General features: G+C 35.6%; 1 protein-coding gene across 3 annotated transcripts; it reads right to left on the minus strand.

Annotated features, from left to right (window-relative positions):
• Positions 1–8,766: 8,766 nt before the first annotated feature.
• mfsd12a (major facilitator superfamily domain containing 12a) lies at positions 8,767–22,198 on the minus strand. 3 transcript variants are annotated; one of them, XM_058799732.1, is made up of 11 exons: positions 21,000–22,198; positions 15,636–15,846; positions 15,378–15,510; positions 13,679–13,885; positions 13,412–13,504; positions 13,220–13,312; positions 11,685–11,855; positions 11,324–11,418; positions 11,026–11,156; positions 10,842–10,892; positions 8,767–9,946 (listed from the first exon to the last, which is right to left on the minus strand). In XM_058799732.1, exons 1-11 carry the CDS (start codon positions 21,268–21,270, stop codon positions 9,870–9,872), a joined length of 1,533 nt encoding a protein of 510 aa, XP_058655715.1. In that variant the 5' UTR covers positions 21,271–22,198; the 3' UTR covers positions 8,767–9,869. The 3 variants fall into 3 exon arrangements, with proteins under 3 accessions (XP_058655715.1, XP_058655732.1, XP_058655724.1); XM_058799749.1 differs by lacking the exon at positions 21,000–22,198 and adding an exon at positions 18,530–18,854; XM_058799741.1 differs by lacking the exon at positions 10,842–10,892 and having other exon boundaries at positions 21,000–22,194.
• Positions 22,199–22,894: the final 696 nt, after the last annotated feature.

Genomic DNA, 22,894 nt, shown 5'->3' on the forward strand with positions numbered 1-22,894 from the left:
CAGGCCCCCTGAACATCATTGACGTGTCCCGGGCCCCTCTCCCTCGCCGGGCCCTTGGAATCGTCCTAACCTTCTCCCCCGTTATGGCGTCCCTGGTCACTAATACCATTTTAGAGGCTAGAGCTCTGTCTACGAGACATCTTTACGCCTTTAAATGGTCAGTCAAAGACTGGACCTGATTTCTTGTGACATGTGCTACGTGCTAACTTTCCTTCAGGAGTGTTTGGATGTTCCCCCTCCACACTCAAAGTTTATGTGGTAGCAATCACAGCAAATCATTCTCTCGTGGCTGGCTAACTGATCGGTAGAAACGACCTGGTCGTTAAGTTCTTAAAGGGACTGTACTGACGTGAGACATCTATTTTCCTAGGGGCTCTAAAGGTCCCTCCTTTCGAGCCGCTCCACAGACGGCCGACTTGGGGACCATGTCACTAAAAATCGCTCTGCTGTTGGCCCTGGCCTTGGTCAAGCGGGTTAGTGACTTGCAAGCGTTGTCTGTTAATGCTTCCTGCCTTGAGTTTGGGCCGAACGACTGAAAGGTCATTCTCCAGCCCAGGAGTTGCTATGTGCCTAAGGTGCTCTCAACTCCGTTCAGAGCCCAGGTCATTTCCTTGCTGAGCATTCTAAATTGTTCGGACAATCAGAACATCACTTTGTCTGCTTTGAAGGCCGCACAAGAGGGCTGCCTGTTACAAAGCAGAGGCTATCTCACTGGATAGTAGGTGTTATAGCCATGGCTTATACTGCTGTTAGCATGCAATGCCCTATAGGTGTGAGGGCCCATTCAACAAGAGGAATGGCCTCCTCCTGGACGTGGTCCAGTGGAATTTCTATCGGGAAGATTTGTGCGGCCACCGGCTGGTTGTCGTCATCTCCCTTCATTAGATTTTACAACTTAGACATCCCTGTCCCTTGTCTGTGTAATTAAAGTGTCATGAAATGCCCCTGTTTTAGCACTGGTTGTTCACACCTCAGATATGAAAAAATGAAAAAATCCAAAAAATTAAAAAATAACCACTTTTCCCTTAATAATAGACATAATGAGGTATATTATTGTTTTCACTGATGTGCAATCTGTTAACATCTCCAAAAAAGTGTTTTAGGGTGTTTAAAGTTTCAGACAATTTTCAGGCTGTTTCAGACGAGTGATTCTGATGAAATGGCGCTCTGAGCCAGCTCATATAGCTATATGGCGGGCTAAAGCGCCATTGGTTTGCACAGCTACACAAACGTGAATAAATCAGGCTTCAGTACCAGAGTAAAACAGGAGTTTTCCCATAGCGTCAGCGACGCAACACTCGTTCCCTTATCTCAGGGAACCGATGTTAGTAACCAGAGCGTTTTTCTATGTAAAGATGCGCGACCTAGACAGATGTCTTTGACTTTTGCAGAACTTTCAAGTTCATGTCCATCAAATCATCCTTTATTTTAAATGTAGCTTTTGTAATTTCATTGAAATGTTGTTGTTCGCTACAAGTGTGGATTTTAATCCAGTAAATTTGTGAAATGTATGCCTATAGTATTGTTACAGATATTGATGTTTGTAAATAATATGCAGTGTTTTGGATTTTTGATGCAGTTTATTTGTAAGCAGAATACAGACAATCATTTTACCTTCACTAGGATATGATTTATACATTTTATGGTAGTGCATAATGCTAATGGAAACAACAGTTAATAGCCTAAACTATGTAATTTTATGCAAAGAGACAATCTACTTGTTTATTATACACCCAGGCAAGGACAAAACTTCCCGAGGGGCCATGAAGAATTTACTAATTATTTTGGGGAGGGGCCCTTACACTTTTGAATTTTGGGAAGATCTGTTGGTAATTTTGAACATAATATGCTTTGAGACACTTATTCTAATCTCACATACAATTTAGAATGGATAGTATGCACATTGGTACATTGAATCATTTACTCAACTGTTTCATTCAGAAACACTTAGCCTATTCATTCAGTAACAATTGTGGGTTGCATGCGACCGCCTTCTTCTGCTGCTATGCCTTCGTTTGGAAATATTTTGGCAGAGAAAAAAAAAAGACAATAACTGTCCAAAACTACTTATCAGCTACATGTTTATTGAACTGTTGTGTAAAAGCAATTTCACACTTGAAATAATGCTGATGGTTTGAACATCAGTACTAAAAAAACCTACGCACCTAGAGAGGTGTCAAACCAATGCAGTGAGGTATGTTTGCATGTCAGAGCATAATATGGTTCTATACTTTGAAGAGACAATTATTATTAAGTAAGTGCTCTACAGAGATCTCTGTAAGCTTTACCAGCTCCATAATAGAAATGATTTACGGCTATGCGGAGTGCATGTTTCTTGTCCACAGGCAGGTCATTTGAACAGCAGCTGTCTAAATACAACACACGTGGTGGGTGTGACGATCCAGTGGCAGCATGCTCTCTTCCTCTCTCCTCCATCTCTTCTTTTCTCCGTCTCTCACTCATTTTTATTCACCCGCCGCAGCAACAGTGAATAAAACATGTTGGTTCCAACCAGCATTGATACTAAATCACATCAACAGAGACGTCAGATGACACAGATATGCGTGACCAAATCCAAACCTCTCTTCTTCAAACTCTATCGAGGTTAGATAAATATTCAAAATGTATTTCATGTCTAGTAATATATTTGTCTAGTTATTCATGGACAAATTCCAGTTAATTTCCCAGTGTTTTTGTTTGTAGCATATTTTAGCACTGAATGTTGAATTCTGGCTTCAATTTGTAACATATGGCACCAACATGGTCCAAAGAGATTCTCCACAATCAGCCATTGGAAATATGACTATGTTAGTCATTGATAATCAGGCCTTGGGGCCTGAATCATGTTAAAGAAGGAGAATGAATATATGTCATTCTTGGAAAGCACTACTAAGTTCATGTTTTTCCCAGGCCCTGGTGGTTAGAGGTCCAGTATGCTGAGATATCTAGAGGAGAGAGCTGCCTCCTTTCATAACAACTGATGTGGCATTGACAGCTTGTTTTCTACAGGGTCTGTCACTGCCAATCACTCTCTCATGCCATGTTGCCAAAAAGTGCATATATATATATATATTATGTTATCATGTTTTTATTGTGTTTTACTGTGTTAGTTAGCTGTATTTTTTTAGTTATTTTTTTGCCTAATCAAAAAAAATAATCAACTGCAGTTTGATTGAAATTAATTGGAATGCACAATGAAAAAACTTAAAAACATAGTTATCTGTTTTTGCAAATGAACTCTTCATATATATATATATATATATATATATATATATATATATATATATACACACATATAACATTTAATTACATTAATTGTACATTTAAAAAATGATTTTTTTTAAACAAATTAATTTACAAAAAGCTACTTTTATATACATAGTTTAATTACAAATTACAAATTGTAATTAAATACATTTAAATAATAATCATATCCACTTCCATCTATATAATTTACAAAAAGCTACTAGCATCCCAAATCAGTGCTGTTTTAACACATTGGGACACTGAAATGTGCACTTGCAGAGTGATTTTTGGAAACTGACCCATGGTGTTCCTCCTGGATATGTACTTCATCCGCACTGATTGTCTTTGGATGGAAAAACAAACATTTATAGCCCTGGACAATGTAGCTTGATGGATAATAAACAGACATATTTCTAAAGTGCCAGATGATGTAATTTGATGAAAAATGAATATAGCCATATTTTAAATAGTAATAAAACACTGAAAGCACTGAGCAAACCGACCAATACACCAGAGAACAATGAATAAATATGATTAAATTTATTGCTGATGATGTTTTATCACTCTACTCACCTCTCTTTCAACTCATTACATGAATTTAAGTCAAAGTTGAGTCCTTCTATATTTGCAGAGCTGAAACTATGAAACATTCTGTTTATTTGAACTTAAAACTATGAAACATTCCAATTATTTAAACTTTGAAACATTCTATTTATTTGAACTCCAAACTATGAAGCATTCTATTTATGTAGTGACTAGTGAGTGACTGTAACTTTGTTTCTAAAAAGACAAACAAGTAATAAAGCAGAGGTTTTATGCACTAAATGCTTGATCAGAAGAAACTGTGGCATTATTTCAAAACTAAATAGAACAGAGAAAAGAAACTGCAAAGTTTCCAGATGTTTTAGCCGTTTCAGCTTTTTTATTATTACGGTCATGGCTTTTTGTTGTAGAACTCTCTCTTTTTTTTTTTTACTCACCAGTCACTTTATTCATTTCAGTTTCATTGTCAGATTGACCACGTTTTGTTCTTTAGCAGCGTCTATTTCCTGTTGTTGTTTTCAATTAGGCTGTGAAGTCTTTAAATGTCCCTCCCCATTTAAACCTGTCTGATCCGCTCTCCATGATGTTTTTAATCATCTTTAATGAGCGTGTGCAGTAAAGGTTTAGGACCTGCTACATGTTTGATTGCTGCCAATATGGATGTGATTGTGGCCTCTGGGATTCCCCCAAATAAAAAACACACCAGTGTCATTATCTCTGTGAGGTTTCACCTCCTGGATTTTCCCCTTGCCTTAACCAACAGGGCAAAAGGCTTTAAAGTGTTGTGTTTTAACAGGGGAGTGGAAAAACAGGCCCTTTCTTGTCAGCTGTGAGAATATGCCGAAGGTTAAATGCTTGAATTCTAATAACATATGATCAAGAAAACACCATTAACCAAGGTGAGCCTATATCACAAAGATTGAGAATATATACACCTCACTATAAACACATCTTTGTAGACTTAAGATTCACACAAACCAGTATTAATTTAGTATAATTAGTAGACACACATATATATATATATATATATATATATATAGTTTAATAGTTTTAGTAATTAGCAATAAAGTTTATTTATTTCAATTAATGTATGGTTTTAGTTGACCATAATTACCCTGATGCAGACCCCATCTAATTTGGCTTTATAAATATAGGGTGTATTCAAAATATGGTCCAATTTTCCTGAATTCACATATATTTGCAGTGCACCTAGACAATGCACTCATTGGCTACAACATTTGAATTATGTTCTCATAATTGCACGATATGGCGACCTTCATAAACAAGCAGTTCTGGCACCACCCGATGGCCATTAAGAGAAAATTCATCCATCCCTTTTACAGACACCGAGGGCAGAAGAAAATAAATGCTGGAGAAAGACAGAAAAACTACTTGACCATATATCATACATCTGCAAGCTAAAGTGTAAACTCAAATTAGAGTGTTGCTTCTACTTCCAAAATAATAATACATTAAATGTTCAGTAAACATGGCTAAATATGGAAAGAATAAAAGCTCTATATTTGCCATTAAATGACAGAATGTCTTGAAAAGCAGGCTGAAAGAAAGAAAGAAGTGATTAATAGCATCATTAGTAGTTTACTTTAGAGAGTGTTCCAGATCTTCAGGGAGCAGTCTAGTATTATTTCACAAAGCATATTAGAAATACACTGGCTGACCTGCACGGTAATATGCAAATAGAGCAAATGAAAAGAATGGCTTGCTTGTAGATTTTGGTCTTCATTGCAAACAGATTTGAGCTTAATGAGGAGCAGATTATGGCATGATGCTGGTCTAAATTAAACAGCAGGCGTTAAGGGCTGCGGGAGGCACAAACTAATGTATTTTGTATGTTTTACTAGATGCTTTTTATGTGTATCAGCACACACACACACACACACACACACACACACACAAAGAAAAATGGCTGAAAATGTATTCATCCTCAGGCCATCCAAGATGTAGATGAGTCTTTATCAGAACAGATTTGGAGAATTTTGCATTTTACATCACTTGCCCACCAATGAATCCTCTGCAGTGTATGGGTGCCGTCAGAATGAGAGTTCTGTGAAGCGAAAGCTGTACTAAACAAATCCATCATTAAGGCATTTTAACTTTAAACTGACGCTTCTGGCCAAAAAAATAGTCCATAATCCATAATAACTATTTCTCCCCTGTCGTCCGCTCACATTAAAATCCACCAACATATTTGTTTGAAACTATTTTGGACTGTTTTTGCTAGTGAACGGTGTTTGATCTGTGCATATTTCTCTCCTGATTCAGACAAGATTACTTTTTCACTGAAGAAAGCAATATTATAAATAATAGATAAAGGACTCCTTTTGGAAAAAAAAAAAAAAAGTAAAAACTCTAAAATATTAATTTGTTTATTACAAACATGTAGTTTTTCAATTACTGTGTCAAGATGTTAATTGATGGACTGGAGTGTGTGAATTACTTGTAAATTATTGTGATGTTTTTATCAGCTGTTTGGACTCTCATTCTGACGGCACCCATTCACTGCAGAGGATTCATTGGTGAGCAAGTGATGTAATGCTAAATTTCTCCAAATCTGTTCTAATGAAGAAACAAACTCGTCTTGGAAACCCTGAGGGTAAGTAAATTTTCAATTTTGGGAGAACTATTTCTTTATAATGCAATGGGAAAGCTATACGTGATCCAAAAATGATCCACAGATCAGAGATCAGTCCAAAAATACTGAAGGTTTCTTTGAAAGTACTAATAAAATGCTTGAAAAGGCAGAAAATAGGCTACATCTGTACTGACATGTAATTTCTACACAACACTGTTATTGTTTAAAGCTCAAAGAGAAGAAAAGTCATCGCTTGTGTGCTGCGCCGTACAGCGTCTCTGAAACAATCTATTGTTACACAATAACATAATGGATAATTCACAGTGGTTTCTATAAATGCTGTTCCAATTAGTGATAATTGCCCCTTAATAGGATACAGCTGAACGCATGGTTTTGATTTATTTCCTACGCTTCAAAACAAAGATGTTATTAATAAATATTTGGTGGGATTTTCCCGTGGGCAATTTTGAGTGGTGTTGTACATGACAGGAGAGGAATAGATCAGAGGTGTAACTGAAATGCTTTTCACATTTACAAACAAATGAACTCGTTTTTTCAAACCAACCTACACACTACCCACACTATTTTATTAAGAGAAATAACATCATAATAAGCTAATGTATTGAAGCAAAATACTCTTGTAATACTCATATGTGACCCTGGAACACAAAAGCAGTCTTAAGTCGCTGGGGTATATTTGTAGCAATAGCCAAAAATACATTGAATGGGTCAAAATGATACATTTTTCTTTTATGCCAAAAATCATTAGGATATTAAATAAAGATCATGTTCCATGAAGATATTTTGTAAATTTCTTACCGTAAATATATCGAAACTTAATTTTTGATTAGTAATATCCATTGCTAAGAACTTCATTTGGACAACTTTAAAAGGCGATTTTCTCAATATTTTGATTTTTTTTGCACCCTCAGATTCCAGATATTCAAATAGTTGTATCTCGGCCAAATATTGTCTGATCCTAACAAACCATATATCAATGGAAAGCTTATTTATTCAGTCTTATTGACACTTAAGACTGGTTTTGAGGTCCAGGGTCACATTTAAGCAATAAATAAAAAATAAAAAAACTCATTACTATTATTACAATAATGTGTGAACAATGATAACTTTTATAATATGTAAAAATTTTTGCAGCACCCAGAAATGAATGCAGTCACAGCCAGCACACAACAAGCAGGCATTATTTAGCATTTAAACATCAGATCCTGTATCCACCTCTTGGACTCTTTTGCCATCTTGTGGACAAAAACTACATAACAGGTACATACAGGTTATCTCGCATTATTTAGTCAAAATGCATTAAAAACAGTAATATTGTGAAATATTATTACAATTTAAAATAACTGCTTTCTATTTTAATATATTTTAAAATGTAATTTATTCTGGTGAAAGCAAAGCTGAATTTTCAGTATCATTACTCCAGTTTTCAGTGTCACATGATCCTTCAGAAATCATTCTAATATGTTGACTTTTTTAATCAATTATTACTTATTATCCATGTTGAAAACAGTTTTGCTGTGTAATGTTTTTGTGGAAACAGTTTTTCTGTTTTGTGGAAAGTTATTTTTTTTCCTCACAGCAGCTAGAATAATTAAATGTATCATTTTGATGGCGGATTGTAATCCAGAAAGTATTATGCGTTTATGAAACACATGTGAATTAAATTAAATTATATTCCAGTTTTAAATGTGCATCTGATTACAGATAGCCTGGATTACACAAGATTTGTATTTGAAAGAAAACCGGTTCGAAGGGAGCATAGTTTGCTTTTTGGGTTAAAAGAATTTCTTAATATGAAATTCAAATGGCATGACATAGATTAGACTGTACAGAAATTGAAATCTACATGCTAACACACACACTATACTCATTGTCACGCAATGCTGATGTTGATGATATGAGCTAAACGATCGTTAGATTTAAATCACCACTGGTAGCATGATTTATTGTAATGCTTTTTTTCCCTCAGTTGGTCAGAACAAACGTGGCAGACTTGTTACTTACTTGTTCAGATGACAATATACGGTGAAAATTCTTATTTGGGTCATATATTCCAAGACATAGGAATCACAGATTCTAGCCTAAGTACAGTAAATATCCACGCCAGTGCGGTGACTGACAGACTGACACACATACTCCTCAAACATTAGATTCATCCGTGCTGAAGCCGTGCCGCAGCACATCCCACGCAAGCAAGATAATTCCACAAAAAGCTGCAATTCCAGGTTTTCAAACGCAGATGGCGACAAAGAGGCAAAACTTACGGACTGCAGCTTTAATGATTCCCTGCTGAATAAATATAAATATTACGTTATGTATATAACATATATAATATAAATATTATGTTTAATTAAAACACAGTGTAATTTAAAAAACATTTATTTAAAATATGTTTTGAACAAGACATCAAATATAATAAAATACAATTGTCTTTTACAAACATACTGATTTTGTTGATTGATTCCACTACAATTGACTATTTAATTGATTCCAGTTACATTTGAGCGTCAGTCTTTACAATTTATTTTAAGTGTTAAAAGTCTTGAGCATCACGTTAGATCAGCTGACTAGATGTTAAAACTACTCACACTGACAAAGCATTCCTGCTAATCAGTTACTAGTTACAAAGACAGGTTACAAGGCATCAACTCTAGATACAGAAATGTCTGTTCATAAAGAACATTTATTCTGTTCAGTAAATTATATGAACAGAAACCTCGTCAGACCCAATTGTCTTACATATGAAAACAATTATGCATATATAAAAATATGAAAGAAAACAAAAAGCTAGTGGTTGCAGGGAAAAATGCTCATCATTGGCTCTCTGGTCCCTAACAGAGATAACCCATGTATCTCACACCTGAAAATATGCCTTGAAATGACTACACATGGCTTCATGGCCCCTGATTTAAAATAGCAATTCTTCCCTTTTCATTAATTCCCTTTTAAAAAGAGATTAAATGTTAAATGGATTTATTAATATAACCTGAAATGATGCATCCATCATAACATGTGCATCTTGCATTAACTTCATAATAATCTCAATAGTTTTGCAAAGTCCTTATATAAATAAATTCCCTTGTTTTTATGGATGTGACTGAAATAACTGAACTAAATTTATAATCTCAAATAAAAACTCATTTTAAATTATAAAAAATGTGCATAATAAGGATAATTCATAAAGTGTCTGTCTGTGGAGACTGTTGGTTAAGTGAGAACTATGAAATGAAAAGCCACAATACAGGACACATGAGTAATATCAACTAATCACCTCTAAAAATTCACCACATATTTGGCTCTCGGTGAAATTCTCTCATGTGTCAAGATGTGGCCACCATATAGACTACATTAGCAAACACTGGCCTGTGTGAAAGATAATTCTGAACCAAAACCTGATTTCTAACCTTCACCACTGTGATGTAAGTGTCAACCAAAAGCTCTCTGCATCAGAGCTGAAGATGCATGTTCAGTCGACTGATGGCTGCTCAGAGCTCTCGGAGTCCTCTCTATCACTCCCCATAAGGCCAGTCACCTCAGGCAGATCTGCAAAAACAATACAAACATCAGATATTACATGTACAGTATACCACCGTTCAAAGGTTTGGGGTCAGTATGACTTTTTGAAAGAAACCGATAGTCTTATTCAGCAAGGGCACATTGAACTGATAGTAAAGATATTTATAATGTAACAAAAGATTTCTTTTTTTTTTTTTTAAATGCTGTTGTTTTGAACTTTCTATTCATTAATCAATATTGATGCAAAAAAAGTAGTAATAGTACAGTTGTTTGCACCACTGACTATAATAATAATAATAATAATAAGATGATTTCTGAAGGATAATTTGACACTGAAAGTCTGGAGTAATGATGCTGAAAATTCAGCTTTGCCATCACAGGAATACCTTTCATTTTAAAATATTAAAATAGAAAACAGTCATTATAAATTGTAACATTTCACAATAAATATGATTGACCCTAAACATTTGAATGGCAGTTTAAACCTATGGAATCAACCTTTTATTAAAATAATTTTTATAGGGGTCATATATTTTTTATGAAGAAAAAAAAAAAAAAAAAAATCACTTATATTGTCATGATCCAGTTAATCATGAACATTTACCACCTTCTTCACCTTCAAAAGCACAAGGTTTGGAAAACTTTCCCACATTTTATCATTAGTTATTCTGGGTTTTTTTAATAGGTGTGCTTATAATAACTGCATCAAAGTATTTAGCTGTCACAGAAAAAAAAAAAAAATCAATCAATGAATAAATATACATGATGCAGCCTGGTTTCTTAAAACCTGTCATCTCAAAACATTGATTTGACCCCTTTAAATTAAAGGTGGATGATTGATGTTTCTGATTGTTTTTTGTGGAGAAAATCATTTAGTTCAGATTCCTGATTGTTATTTCAGATGCTGACATGTTGCCCTCACCCTTAAAGTCTTTGCTGTTTATTGAACCATTCATATGATCTTGCAAAGATACTGTAATACAAAACATCATGTCAGCCATGAGGTGAAGAGGTTATTGAGTAACACTATTAAACAGAGTCAGTCAAAGAGGAAGTACATGTTTAAAAGTGAGAAAGACTAATGATATTTTTGTCAAGTGCCTTACAGTGCATAATCTTTATAGGCCAGATAAGGATCGTGCAGAGGCTCAGCGCTGCTAAAACGGCCACTCCACCAGTGACGATGACCATGACATAGTGGTAATACCACACACAGTCTGGACAGCATATCATTGTGCTATATGAGAGAAATCACACATGTAAATATAAATATTAAAAATAATGAATGCAAAAAATATTTTGTTTCATTTATTTTACTCTATACATAAAATGAAACCATTAAAACAGTCTCTCTCACTCACTTCAAATTCTAGCATGCATCCATGCAGGGATATACACACTTACCGGCAGGGATGAAGCGTCTGAATAATCATAACTCCCAGACCATTAGCCACCTTGTCTGTGAAGCTCATAGCTCCATAAACAAAAGCACCACTTTGCTGTCAGGAGGAAAAGAAAAAAGTCTTATCAGAAACTTGAACACTTCTTTAATAGCACAATTTTAGTTCCTTGCATCCATTTTTACACTTTTGAAACTAGTCACTCGGAAGCATATGCCTTTCACTTCTGTAAACATCTGCATATCTTACTGGTTCAATCATGCGTTACTGTTGACGTTTTTAGCACTGAATACGCTCAAAACATTTGCTTCAAGCAGTTCCTGTTCATTTTCAGTTCTCCATTACTGATTGGTATCAGCACTTACTGTTTGGTCTCCTATGAGTTCGGCTGTCATGGCAAGTGACATCACCAGGATGGTAGCGGACCCCACTCCGAGCAAGACCGCAGCGCCATACACCTTTTCTCCCATGTGTGCGTCCAGCAGCACCCAATAGGAGAACGCAAGAATCAGCAACAGTCCCAAAAAATAGGTCATCTGTCGATAAGAAAAAAAAAAAAAAAAGACACTTTAGTGTAAATAAAATCCTTCTATCATATTGTATTAGCTTCCAATACTGCACATGAAAAATGTCTAGGGAATTGTTTTTCCATTCGTTTTCACTTTAATTTTTCAGATGGTCCCTTAAATACTGGATGGGGACCAAGGGGTAAGGGAGCCGAGGCCCACTAGGTGGCCTTATGGTTAGAGAGTTGGAGGTTGTGGGTTCAAGTCTCAGTACCAGCAGGAATTGTAGGTGGGGGGAGTGAATGTACAGAGCTCACTCCACCTTCAATACCACAACTCCCCGAGCCCTGAAGCAAAATGGCTGCCAACTGCTCCAGGTGTGTGTTTACTACTCACTGCTGTGTGTGTGTGCACTTGGATGGGTAAAATGCAGAGCACAAATTCTGAGTATGGGTTGCCATACTTGGCAACATGTCACGGCTTTCACTTTTCACTTTCAAAATGATTTAAAACAAGACAAAACGAGCTTTAAACAAGCTTAAACTACTACACAACTAAAACAACTACACAAGATATTTCTTATTTTAATTCACCCACTCAACAGCTCTATCTTTTCTTTTTTCTTTTTTTCTTTCTTTTCCAGCTCTCTTGAAACACCTACATGAGTAAAAAATATATTTTTTAAATCCTTATTCAGTAAATAGAACCCCTGAAGAACATTCGGCTCTTAAAACTTCTGGAATCCTGAAATGTAATTATTTTAATTTTAATTATTTAAGTTACTTATTACTGGTTTCTGTACATTAAAAAATAACAATAGTTACTATCAATACTATCATTGGAGCAAGTCAGGAGTCAAAAAGGTTCAGAACGACTAGACAAAGAAGCCATCGTGTTTTTAATAGTCTAAATATCAGGGATATTGGAATGCATTTGTAATGCTTTCATACCAAATCCTATTTGGTAATTACAACAGCCATTGATTAAGAATAGAAGGGAAGTATTGCAACGTGATTTAACAGTTATTTTGGTAAGAATAAAATTGACTTAATAGGCAATTTCCTATTTTTTTCTCTTTTTTACTTCCTGATGAAGACAAGAAGATTTTTAGCACTAATTTAACAAGGATGCACATCAGGTGTGTTTTTCAAATCTATATTTGACATACCTCCAACTCATAAAGCTTGGGCTCAAAGGAAATCACACATTTCCCCACTGGTAATTACGACTTTATGGTGGTGTTCGTGTGCGAACCGAACTCATAAATTTGATCATGCGTATATGACGCAGCAAAACTGACTGGTATTCTCTGGACTGTTAATCACTTCCAACAAGGGGAAGAGGTATATGCTTTATATTTCAATCAAAACACACACATGCAAACTCATACTCACACATTTGCCTATTAGCTTGCTTAGAGGCTTCATGATAAATGAGGAAGCAAAACCACTCAGGAACATGACCAGGGGAATGCTGGCTATGTACTTCTGCAAAAGAGAGGATCAAACAGTGATCACTGCCTTTTTTCTTCGATGCTTTTGTTGATGAACTGGGTGCAAAGTGTAGTATTACTATAGCTGTCTTACCTTTGGCAGCAGTAGTGTGTAGGTGAGATACATGGATATGTATGTTTGCGACAGGTTCACTATCAGTCTGGTGGACATATAAAGCAAAGCCACCTGAATAACAGAGCAGGGTTTAGAGATGATATCGACTTTCCGAACTGTCTGTTATAACTAAATACTGTAAAAACCACTGTGATTAAGTGATAACATTGTGTTTCAAGCCACTATTCAGATTAATCACAAAAGCTGAGAATTAACTGAAAAATAACATGGGCATCGGCTGCTAACCTGGTAGAATGATGGCTGTCTCAGCCAGTGTTTCCACTGCAGCAGACTGGTGGGACGAGACACAGTGGTGTTGTTAATTAGAGGCTGGCGCTCCCCAGGACTAGAGCCCTCCTCCTCCTGACGGGGACGTGCCTCCTTCTCCCGTGTGCCCAGGTGAAAGAGCAGCGAGAACAGAGCTCCAATGCCCACTACTGTAAGACTTAGATCCTAAGTGTGAACAGATATTACTGCATGAAGCTTGTCAGGGCTGTTCTGACCAGGCCTGCATTATGTAACCTGGTACGTTAACATCAACAGAATCAAAGACTGAAAAGACTGGTCTACAAAAAAAAATAAAAATCAGCTGAAAACCGTAAACTGTTGATTATATGCATTTAACCTATTTAACTACCCAAGTGAAAAATAAACATACTAAAATGTATACTACAAATACATTTACATATTTTATATACTTAATAAAATACTGGTATACTTAAAGTCTGCTAAATTGGAACAAATAATTGTGTACTTATTAATGCACTTTAATTGTGCGGAAGTAGTGCTGAAGTCAAAACTAAAGATTTACTGAAGCATATGTGATTGTGCTGAACTATTGCAAGTATACTTCAGGTACACTTTAAATATCTTGCATTTAAAGACTGATATTATTCAAAGATCATACAATCTTCATCAGTAGTGACATTAAAACACATTATAGGCTTAATATTAAGAAATGTGCATTGTGTGTTGCACAAGTAGCACTCCAAATAAAGTTTAATTATAATTTTGGTAACACTTTACAATAAGGTGTCATTTGTTAACATTAACTAATGTATTAACAAACATTAACAAACAATGCATTTATTACACTATTTATTAATCTTTGTTAATGTTAGTTAACGAAAATAAAGTCATTCATTGTCAACTAATGTTAACAAACACAACTTGTGATTTTAATAATGCATTAGTAAATGTTGAAATTAACATTAACTAAGATTAATGAATGCTGTATAAAAATTGTTCATTCTTAGTTCATGTTTACTAATGTTAACTAATGAACCTTATTGTAAAGTGTTACCATAATTTTTATATCAGTAAGCAATATGCCAGTAAATATTTTAACAGATTTGAACTACAGTTAGTATGAAATAAATTTATTTTTTACTAGGGTACTCATTTTAAGAAGCATCTGAGAGAAATTTGCTGGAATATCAAAATGTATACTGACTTTTAGAAGTCAACATGAAATTAAAACTGATCCTCTTTATTTAAATAAATTTCCTTGTCTTACTGTTCAGATAGATAGATAGATAGATAGATAGATAGATAGATATCATTCTAATATGCTTAATAAACATGCCTTATTATTATCAATGTTAAACAGCTGTGATGTTAAATATTTTTGTGGAAACGGTGACATTTCTTTCAGGATTCTTTAATGAATAAAAAGTTCAGAAGAACATTTATTTTAATAATTTTTGTATTAGTTGTATCAGAACTTTGTTTCTTTTCATTTTTCTTTGAAAAAAACTCCTTTGTATGGTAGTGTGTGTAATATAGAGTATAATTTTAAATATATTTATTTGATCAAAGATAAAATGGGAGTACACTAGCACATAAAATCATAGGATAAAATCATAAGGTCTTTAAATTGAGCTATTTTATAATGCAGGATGAAATGACCAAGGGTTCAGTTCAGCACAAGAACATCAGCACTCACTCTGAAAACTGGGATGTCAACCGGGCCAAGGTTTTCCGTAATGGCAGGATCATCTCCTTCCTGAGTCTGAAAATGAAACATCAGCCAGGCCACTGCATACACTGTGATGTTGGCTATCACCGTAAATGCATACCTAACGGATACAACCAAATCACAATAAAAAGCTAATACATCATCCCGGTCACTACTGACAAAGTCCTCCTAACAAGCATCACGAGAATGGTTGATCATTACATGCTCAGATCTGCACGAGTTTACCTGTACGCAGTGAGCTCCACTTTTTCATGCTCGCAAGTCACCAGCTCAGGAATGAGGGAGAGATGGGAAATCTGGGTGGCCGCCCATCCAAACTGGAAGATTACAATGAAGGGGGTGAAGTAAGTGAGACTGACCCACTGTGGAGTGTCCAGATCACAGCCCAGGCACTGGTTAAATATAAAGGTGAATGACAGCACGACGCTGATAGTTCCTAGGTAGAGTAAAAAGAGAGTAAATGTGACCCTGGACCACAAAACCAGTCATAAGTCGCTGGGGTATATTTGTAGCAATAGCCAACAATACATTGTATGGGTCAAAATTATTGATTTTTCTTTTATGCCAAAAATCATTAGGATATTAAGTAAAGACTATGTTCCATGAAGATATTTTGTAAATTTCCTACTTTAATATTTAAAAACTTATGTATTAATATTTGTAATAACAAACCATACATCAATGGAAAGCTTATTTATTCAGCTTTCAGATGCTGTATAAATCTCAATTTTTAAAAAAACAAACAAAAAAAGACCCTTATTACTGGTTTTGTGGTCCAGGGTCACAAATGAGAATTAAATGAGAGTTAAATGGGTCCTATTATGCTCCTTTACAAAGTCTTGATTTTGTTTTGGGGGTGTACTAGAACATGCTCTCATGCTTAGTGGTTCGAAAATCGTATTATTTTTTCACATAATTTACATTATTACAACACCCTCTCTCCCCGACCTGACACAAACGACTCGATTAGTTCCGGATTTGATGAAGGCCCGCCCTCCAAAAAACGAAATGTGCTGTGATTGGTTAGCTGTCCCAGTGCATTGTGATTGGCGAACAGCTTAGACGGCGTTTCAGTACTGCCCCGCCCCTTGCCAAAACAGCAAGTTCGTCAATATTGCCGTATCAATTCAGTAGGGCTGTAAGATTCCGCAATTTTTGAGAGGGTTCTCGCTGCAGAGCCAAATGGGAGGAGCTAGAGCTCCAGCTCCTCCTCGCTGGATCTAGTGGGCGGGGCTTGAAGCGCTATCAAGCGCCACCATGTGGCTGTTAATGTTAGTGCGAGTTTAACCGTAATTGAAGTAAATGTTTGTTTTGATTTGCAAGATGCTGGCATAGATATTATTGGCTTATTTTTCTCTAATATTTGTCATGATTATGATTATTTTCAGCATGGTCAGTATCGTTTCTTTGACAAACGGCATTACGTAAATACTTTTTTTTTTTTAAATAATGCTTCGTCAACAAATAACGCACGATTCTCCCATTGTAAATACTTATATAAAACGCTCAAACTATATGTGTGTGCTTCTAACACCTGTTTAAACTATGTATCTGTGTTAGCTTGTCATATTATTAGGATGAATAGTTTCCTCACTTTTGAAATCGCTTTGCTTATATGATTATGTAAATTATTAACAATGTGAAAGCTTACTCTCTGTGCACCCCTCTTAAATTTTTGGTTATTTATGAACTAAATCATCTGATTAATTTAATAAATAATAATAAGAGTAATTATAATAATAGACTAAATAATAAAGTTCTACTAAGAACCGTAATCTGCCCAATTTTGTATGTAAATGTGAATGCATAAACTCCAACAGGCTAGTAATTGTTTTTAATTATATTTTAAATTGAAATGGAATATTGACTGTAATTTTACATGCATGTTGTTACAAAATATTTATATTTTAAATAAATGCTGTTCTTTTATTCTTCAAAGAATCCTAAAATTATCACAGGTTATAAAAAATATTAAGCAGCACAATTGTTTCCAACACCGATAATAAGCATATTAGAATGATTTCTGAAGGATCATGTGACACTGATAACTGGAGTAATTATGCTGTAAATTCAGATTTGATCACAGAAATAAATTATATTTTAAAGCACATTAAAATAGAAAATCATTATTTTAAATTGTAATAATATTTCAAAATAGGACTCTTTTTGTCTGTATTTTTGATCAATTAAATGCAGGCTTGATGAGCATTGGAGACTTCTTTCAAAAAGTCTGTTTTGTTTTGTTTTTCTCTTCTGGTCGATGCTACAGAATTCTGAGCACCAGAACGGACAGCACAGGAACAGTTTCTTCCTTCAGGCAATCCATCTCATGAACACCTGACAATAATTGTGGAACACAGACTATTTATACACTTATACATCTAACACACATACTTAGTCTACATTTCAATTTGCACATAATATACCTGTACATGCAATTGTCAATTTGTATATTGTAATTCCTTATTTACTTGTTCTATTGTTTAATTCTTCTTTTTATTATCTGTGTTTTTGTTCTGTCACTGTCATTCTGTTGCACTGTGGAAGCTTCTGTCACAAAAAAACAAATTCCTCGTATGTGTAAACATACCTGGCTATAAAGCTCATTCTGATTCGGAAAAACATTAAAAATAGTAATAGTGCCCACACTTTTGACCAGTACTACTGTGTGTTTACAGTAAATGTGCATAAAAACATACATACCCACATATATACTGTATTTAGTGTGTGTGCATTTATTAATCTGCATGTAGGCTATACTTTTATCTTTTAAAAAAACTAATAAAGGTGTGTGCAAAACACGGTAGCCAGCACTGAATTGCATTCATCTTATTTGTGACAACATGGTGGCTGATAGAGCATTCAAATTCTTTCTCGCACTGTTCCACAGCAACAAACTTAACCAAACGAAGCACACACTTTAAAACGAATAAAATCAGTAATAATGGCATGTAGTGATTAGTTTATTAGCATTCATATAGCGTAATATACATGCATGTTCTGTAAAACTGCAGTGAAACTATATGTATTGTGAAAACCGCTATACAAATAAATATGGAAAATAATATTTGCATAGATATACAGACTGACCCAGCAATGCAAGTGAAATGTCAACTAACCAGCTCCCCGGACATCTTGGCGACAAACCATGATAAGTATGTAAGTGACACTGTTTGTCTAGCTTCAGTTTAACCAAACATAAGACTGATGTCATCCATTGTACGAACAAATTATCCCAAACTTTCCGCTATGGAGTTAACTGTAAGCATCCAGACTGCGATACATTTACCGCCATCTCTCGCATACACGCACAGGCAGCATCGGTCAGAGCCGCTTTGAGCTGTCCGGAAGACTACTTTTAACGCTTTAAAAAAAGAAAATACAACGTTAATTGTAGAAAATACAACGTTACTTTAATAGTACAGGCTAATTATGCCTCAAGCCCCGCCCACTAGATCCAGCGAGGGGGAGCTGTCAGGAGCTCCAGCAAGGAGGAGCTAGAGCTCTAGCTCCTCCCATTTGGCTCTGCAGCGAGCACCACTTGCAATTTTTGGAATCGAGCCTGATTTCGATTCCTGGTTCTGGAATCGATGGGATTCGATTCCGAGAATCGATTCCTCTGTTGTTTTCGATTCTTGTATTTTTTTTTTTTTAGATCGAAGGAACCTAATCTCGCCATGACTGCAGGATATAATATGAAGCTTTATTTGTAAAAAATTACGATACATTTCTATAATTTTGTCTGCTTTGCAGTATTTTAGATGGAAATAAGATAATCAGGTCATGATCTATTCTGTCGTACAGCGCTCAAAATTGTGGACAACATAAGCCAGTTTCACCGTAAAATATCCCCTGAATCCTTTTTTTTTTTTTTTTGAACTGGTTCATTAAAACTATCCTAAAGAACCTTTTCGTGGAAACGAATCAGACTTCTAATCACTTTTAGCGAGCATGAGGCGAAGGGTAATACAAATATAAAAATGAAATAGATCTTTTATATGTAAGGGGTAATCAACAGTTAGCTGTGCATTAAACGATGCACGGAGGGTGGTTGCCTCCGCGAAGTGCATTCAAATCGTTTAATGCACAGCTAGCTGTTGATTATCCCGTTTATGCCATGGTCATTTGCCAGCATTCACATATTAAATGTGTTAATATTTGCGCTGCAATATTTGACCGTAACGATAAATGACGGTTATTTTCGTCTGTATTACTATTCAACTGTAACTGTATGTTACTATGGTTACCAATGTTTATAGGAAGCGCGTTAATATAGAACGTGATTAACTGACCTGGAACTACCTGTGCAGTTAAACTAATTTAATCAACACCTGCCAGCCAATCAGAATCGAGTATTCAGACAGACCATGGCATAAATAAAATAATCTTTTATCTCACAACTGTAATTACGGGTTTTTTATCGAGCATGAGGGAGGCGAATGGTGCTTCTCAAACGGAAGGCTGCATCCTCAAATTCTGATGATCTCAGTACCGACTCGTTTTCTTTCAGTTTATTTTCGCGAATTTAAATGTGTGCAGCCTACCATTTGAGAGACACCCATAGATAAGCTTTGTTGAACTGAATTTCTTTTTGGAATCGATTCCCAGCTCTACAATTCAGACCTCGAGAATATTGAACAAGAGGATCCCGCAGAACCTTTGCACGCACGGATATTGCAAGATATATTAAAGTGGTAACATTATTGTTATTTTTTTTTTTTGCTAAATGACGTTTTAGATAGGATGTAAACAACAGCTTAAAAATAAGTACAGATAAGTGCAACGGGAATATGTATTATGTTTATTGTTCTTTAATTCTAACATTACAACATGAATTGCAGTGAAACTGTTATACGGTTTAATTTATTAATACCATAGTCCCACAGACTTATACTATTTGTGGCGGCATATATATGCAAATTGATTCTCTGCCAGCGGGAGGCGCTGTTGGAGCGGGAGAGAGCGAGGTTTCCCTGGTAACGCTGTACACAAAGCAGAGCTCCGCTCACAAACGCTGCTTTATCAGACATTACATGCAAGATTAAATGAAAATGACATCCAAAATTTTCTAATGACAGTCAGTTTCCTTCAGAAATATAGTGATATAAAAACACCCGCACCGGGTTTCGATTTTGAAACGTGCAGTACTCAACCAAGCGTTCTCCCCACCCCCCAGCCACTCGAATCTCAGTAGGCGGGACCGCTTTGCGATATCACAAATACAGGAAACAACTTTGTAGTCCAAACGAGCCGTTCGTTGTAGTTCTTGAAAAGGGGTTTTTTTTTAAACGAAATATCTCCCTTAGGAGTGGACTTTGAGATTTGTAACTTTGTAGATCTTTTTATGCCCAAACATACAAACTACACACTGACTAAAATTCAAAAAGTGAAAAAGCATAATAGGACCCCTTTAAAGAGACAGATTACCCAAAAACAATTGTATCATAATTTACTTAGGACATAATATAAAAAATTAAAGTGAATGTTCATCAAGTCTTATTTTGAAAGTCATACAGGTCTAGAACAACATAAAGGTGATGACAGACGCAATTTTGGCTGAACTGTCCCTTTAAGACCCACGTGACTCACCGACTAAATGCCATGTTTTTCTCTTCCCATACGATCCACAGCCGGGTGTCTCATCAGACTCATAACCGATGAGCGGTGTACACACTCCATCCGCTATCTGTCCCACTAGCAGCAACACACCAGCATATGTGTTCTGAAAGCCCAGCACTGAGTGATAAAACACCAGCAGGTATGTGAACCACATAGAGGCGCACAGGTCGTTGAGAAAATGCCCCACTGAGTAACTCAAGCGCCTGAAAGCGGGCAAAGAGGCTTCTGAGGAGTCCGACATGATTAACTCAACCCTCAGTCGGCTAAAAATGCGTATTCCCTTTTATCCACCTGAGCATATTGTCCTGTCCTGCGCCGGTTCCTCACTGCAGGGAGAGTGAGTCTGTTGTGAAATTCAAGGCTCTTGGTCCATCGCTGTAGTGAGTCGGTTCCTAAGGATTTGGTCAGCTGACTTCGTAAATGAGTCACGATGGAGGAGGCGCGAATTGAAATTGTAACATTCTCGTTCATGTATTGAGATTTACAGTTTTAAATGTCATGCTGGTAAATATTAATGCAGCATGGTTAATGGTGAATTTGTCTAGTGCGAAAAACACAGTATAGCGTAGCGCCTCGTTATTAGATTCATGCTGTCATGATGTATTTATTAAGCCACACCCTCTCTCTCATCTGTGTTGCCATCCTCTTTATGGGGGTGTTTTCAAAATATGAGCACGAGCAGTCACGCAGTTGTAAACTACATTTTAAACTAAAATACAATCGTGTATTTCTTTTTTTTTTTTTTTTTCATTTGTGTTTTGTTTGATAATACTTGAGCCACATGACACAATAACGTAGCAGTTGATAAATCTCCGCACCTGGTGTTCAAGCAGCACTCTACATATACTACATTCCTCCCGTGTTTCTGCTTTTCTTTCCTCATCCTGTGTACGCTCAAGAGATTTAGTTCACTAATTTTAGTTGATTTAGATAATTATTTGTTTTAGGAAATCTGGCAACACTGCATCCATTGCCTTACGAAAATTAACCATGGTTTTACTACAAAAAAAAAAAACATGGTTACCACGGATTTGCCACATTAACCATAGTTTAACCATCGTATTTGTAATAAAACTGTGGTTATACAAATGGTAGTTAACACGAAATGTACTTTTTGCCACTCAGCAACACTAAATTCAATGCGTATTTAGTTCGTTTAAATGAACTCTCTCATGTCACAACTAAGTTTAACCCAAAAATAAAAATATCATTTACTCACCTTCACGTTATTGCAAATCTGTATGACTTATTGGTTCCTGTTCACTTCCATGGTAATGGAAACCAAAACTGTTTGGTTACCAACATTCTTCAAAATATCTTTTTTGTTTTCCTCAGAAGATAAGTCATACATGTTTGGAACGACATGAGGGTGACCAAAAATGACAGAATTTTCATTTTTGGGTGAACTATCACTTTAATTCATCCCCTCAATGATTTTCTTTGAAAAAAATAAAACATTTTCACTGTTTTGAAAAACCTGGATATATGAGGTAGCCTGATTTTAAAAGCGTGAGTTCTAGACCCTTCCAGTCATGTAAATTAATACAATCACAAACATTTTTATAAAGAATTCATATTTTTCTAGTTATTTCAAGCTCTAAAATATTTCATCAGTAAGAAACTGATCAAAATCCTTATTCTTAACCCATCATCACTATATCTAAAAACCATCCATTCATGTTTCTTGACTTTGTTATAAAAATGTTAATGATTGAAGAGAAAAAAAAAAAATGTAAATCACAGGATGTCATAATTGGTTGGCTCTGCTGTGTCTAAGAAATTAGAAAAAAAAAAAAAGTCATTTGAAAGTGTAAAAATGTCCTGCTGTGGCCCCGTACAATAAACTACATGAGTGTGACATCTAC

The sequence above is a fragment of the Onychostoma macrolepis genome, chromosome 02 (assembly GCF_012432095.1).
Source record: "Onychostoma macrolepis isolate SWU-2019 chromosome 02, ASM1243209v1, whole genome shotgun sequence".
In the NCBI taxonomy this organism is placed as follows: Eukaryota; Metazoa; Chordata; class Actinopteri; order Cypriniformes; family Cyprinidae; genus Onychostoma; species Onychostoma macrolepis.

Bases quoted from the DNA above. Each gene is read 5' to 3' on its own strand.
- mfsd12a (XM_058799732.1), bottom strand. From the start codon at position 21,270: ATGTCGGACTCCTCAGAAGCCTCTTTGCCCGCTTTCAGGCGCTTGAGT. The intron at 15,847-20,999 runs GTGAGTCACGTG...TACTCTACCTAG, and splicing joins AAAAACATGGCATTTAGTCG to GAACTATCAGCGTCGTGCTG. The intron at 13,505-13,678 runs GTTAGCAGCCGA...TCTGTTATTCAG, and splicing joins GACAGCCATCATTCTACCAG to GTGGCTTTGCTTTATATGTC.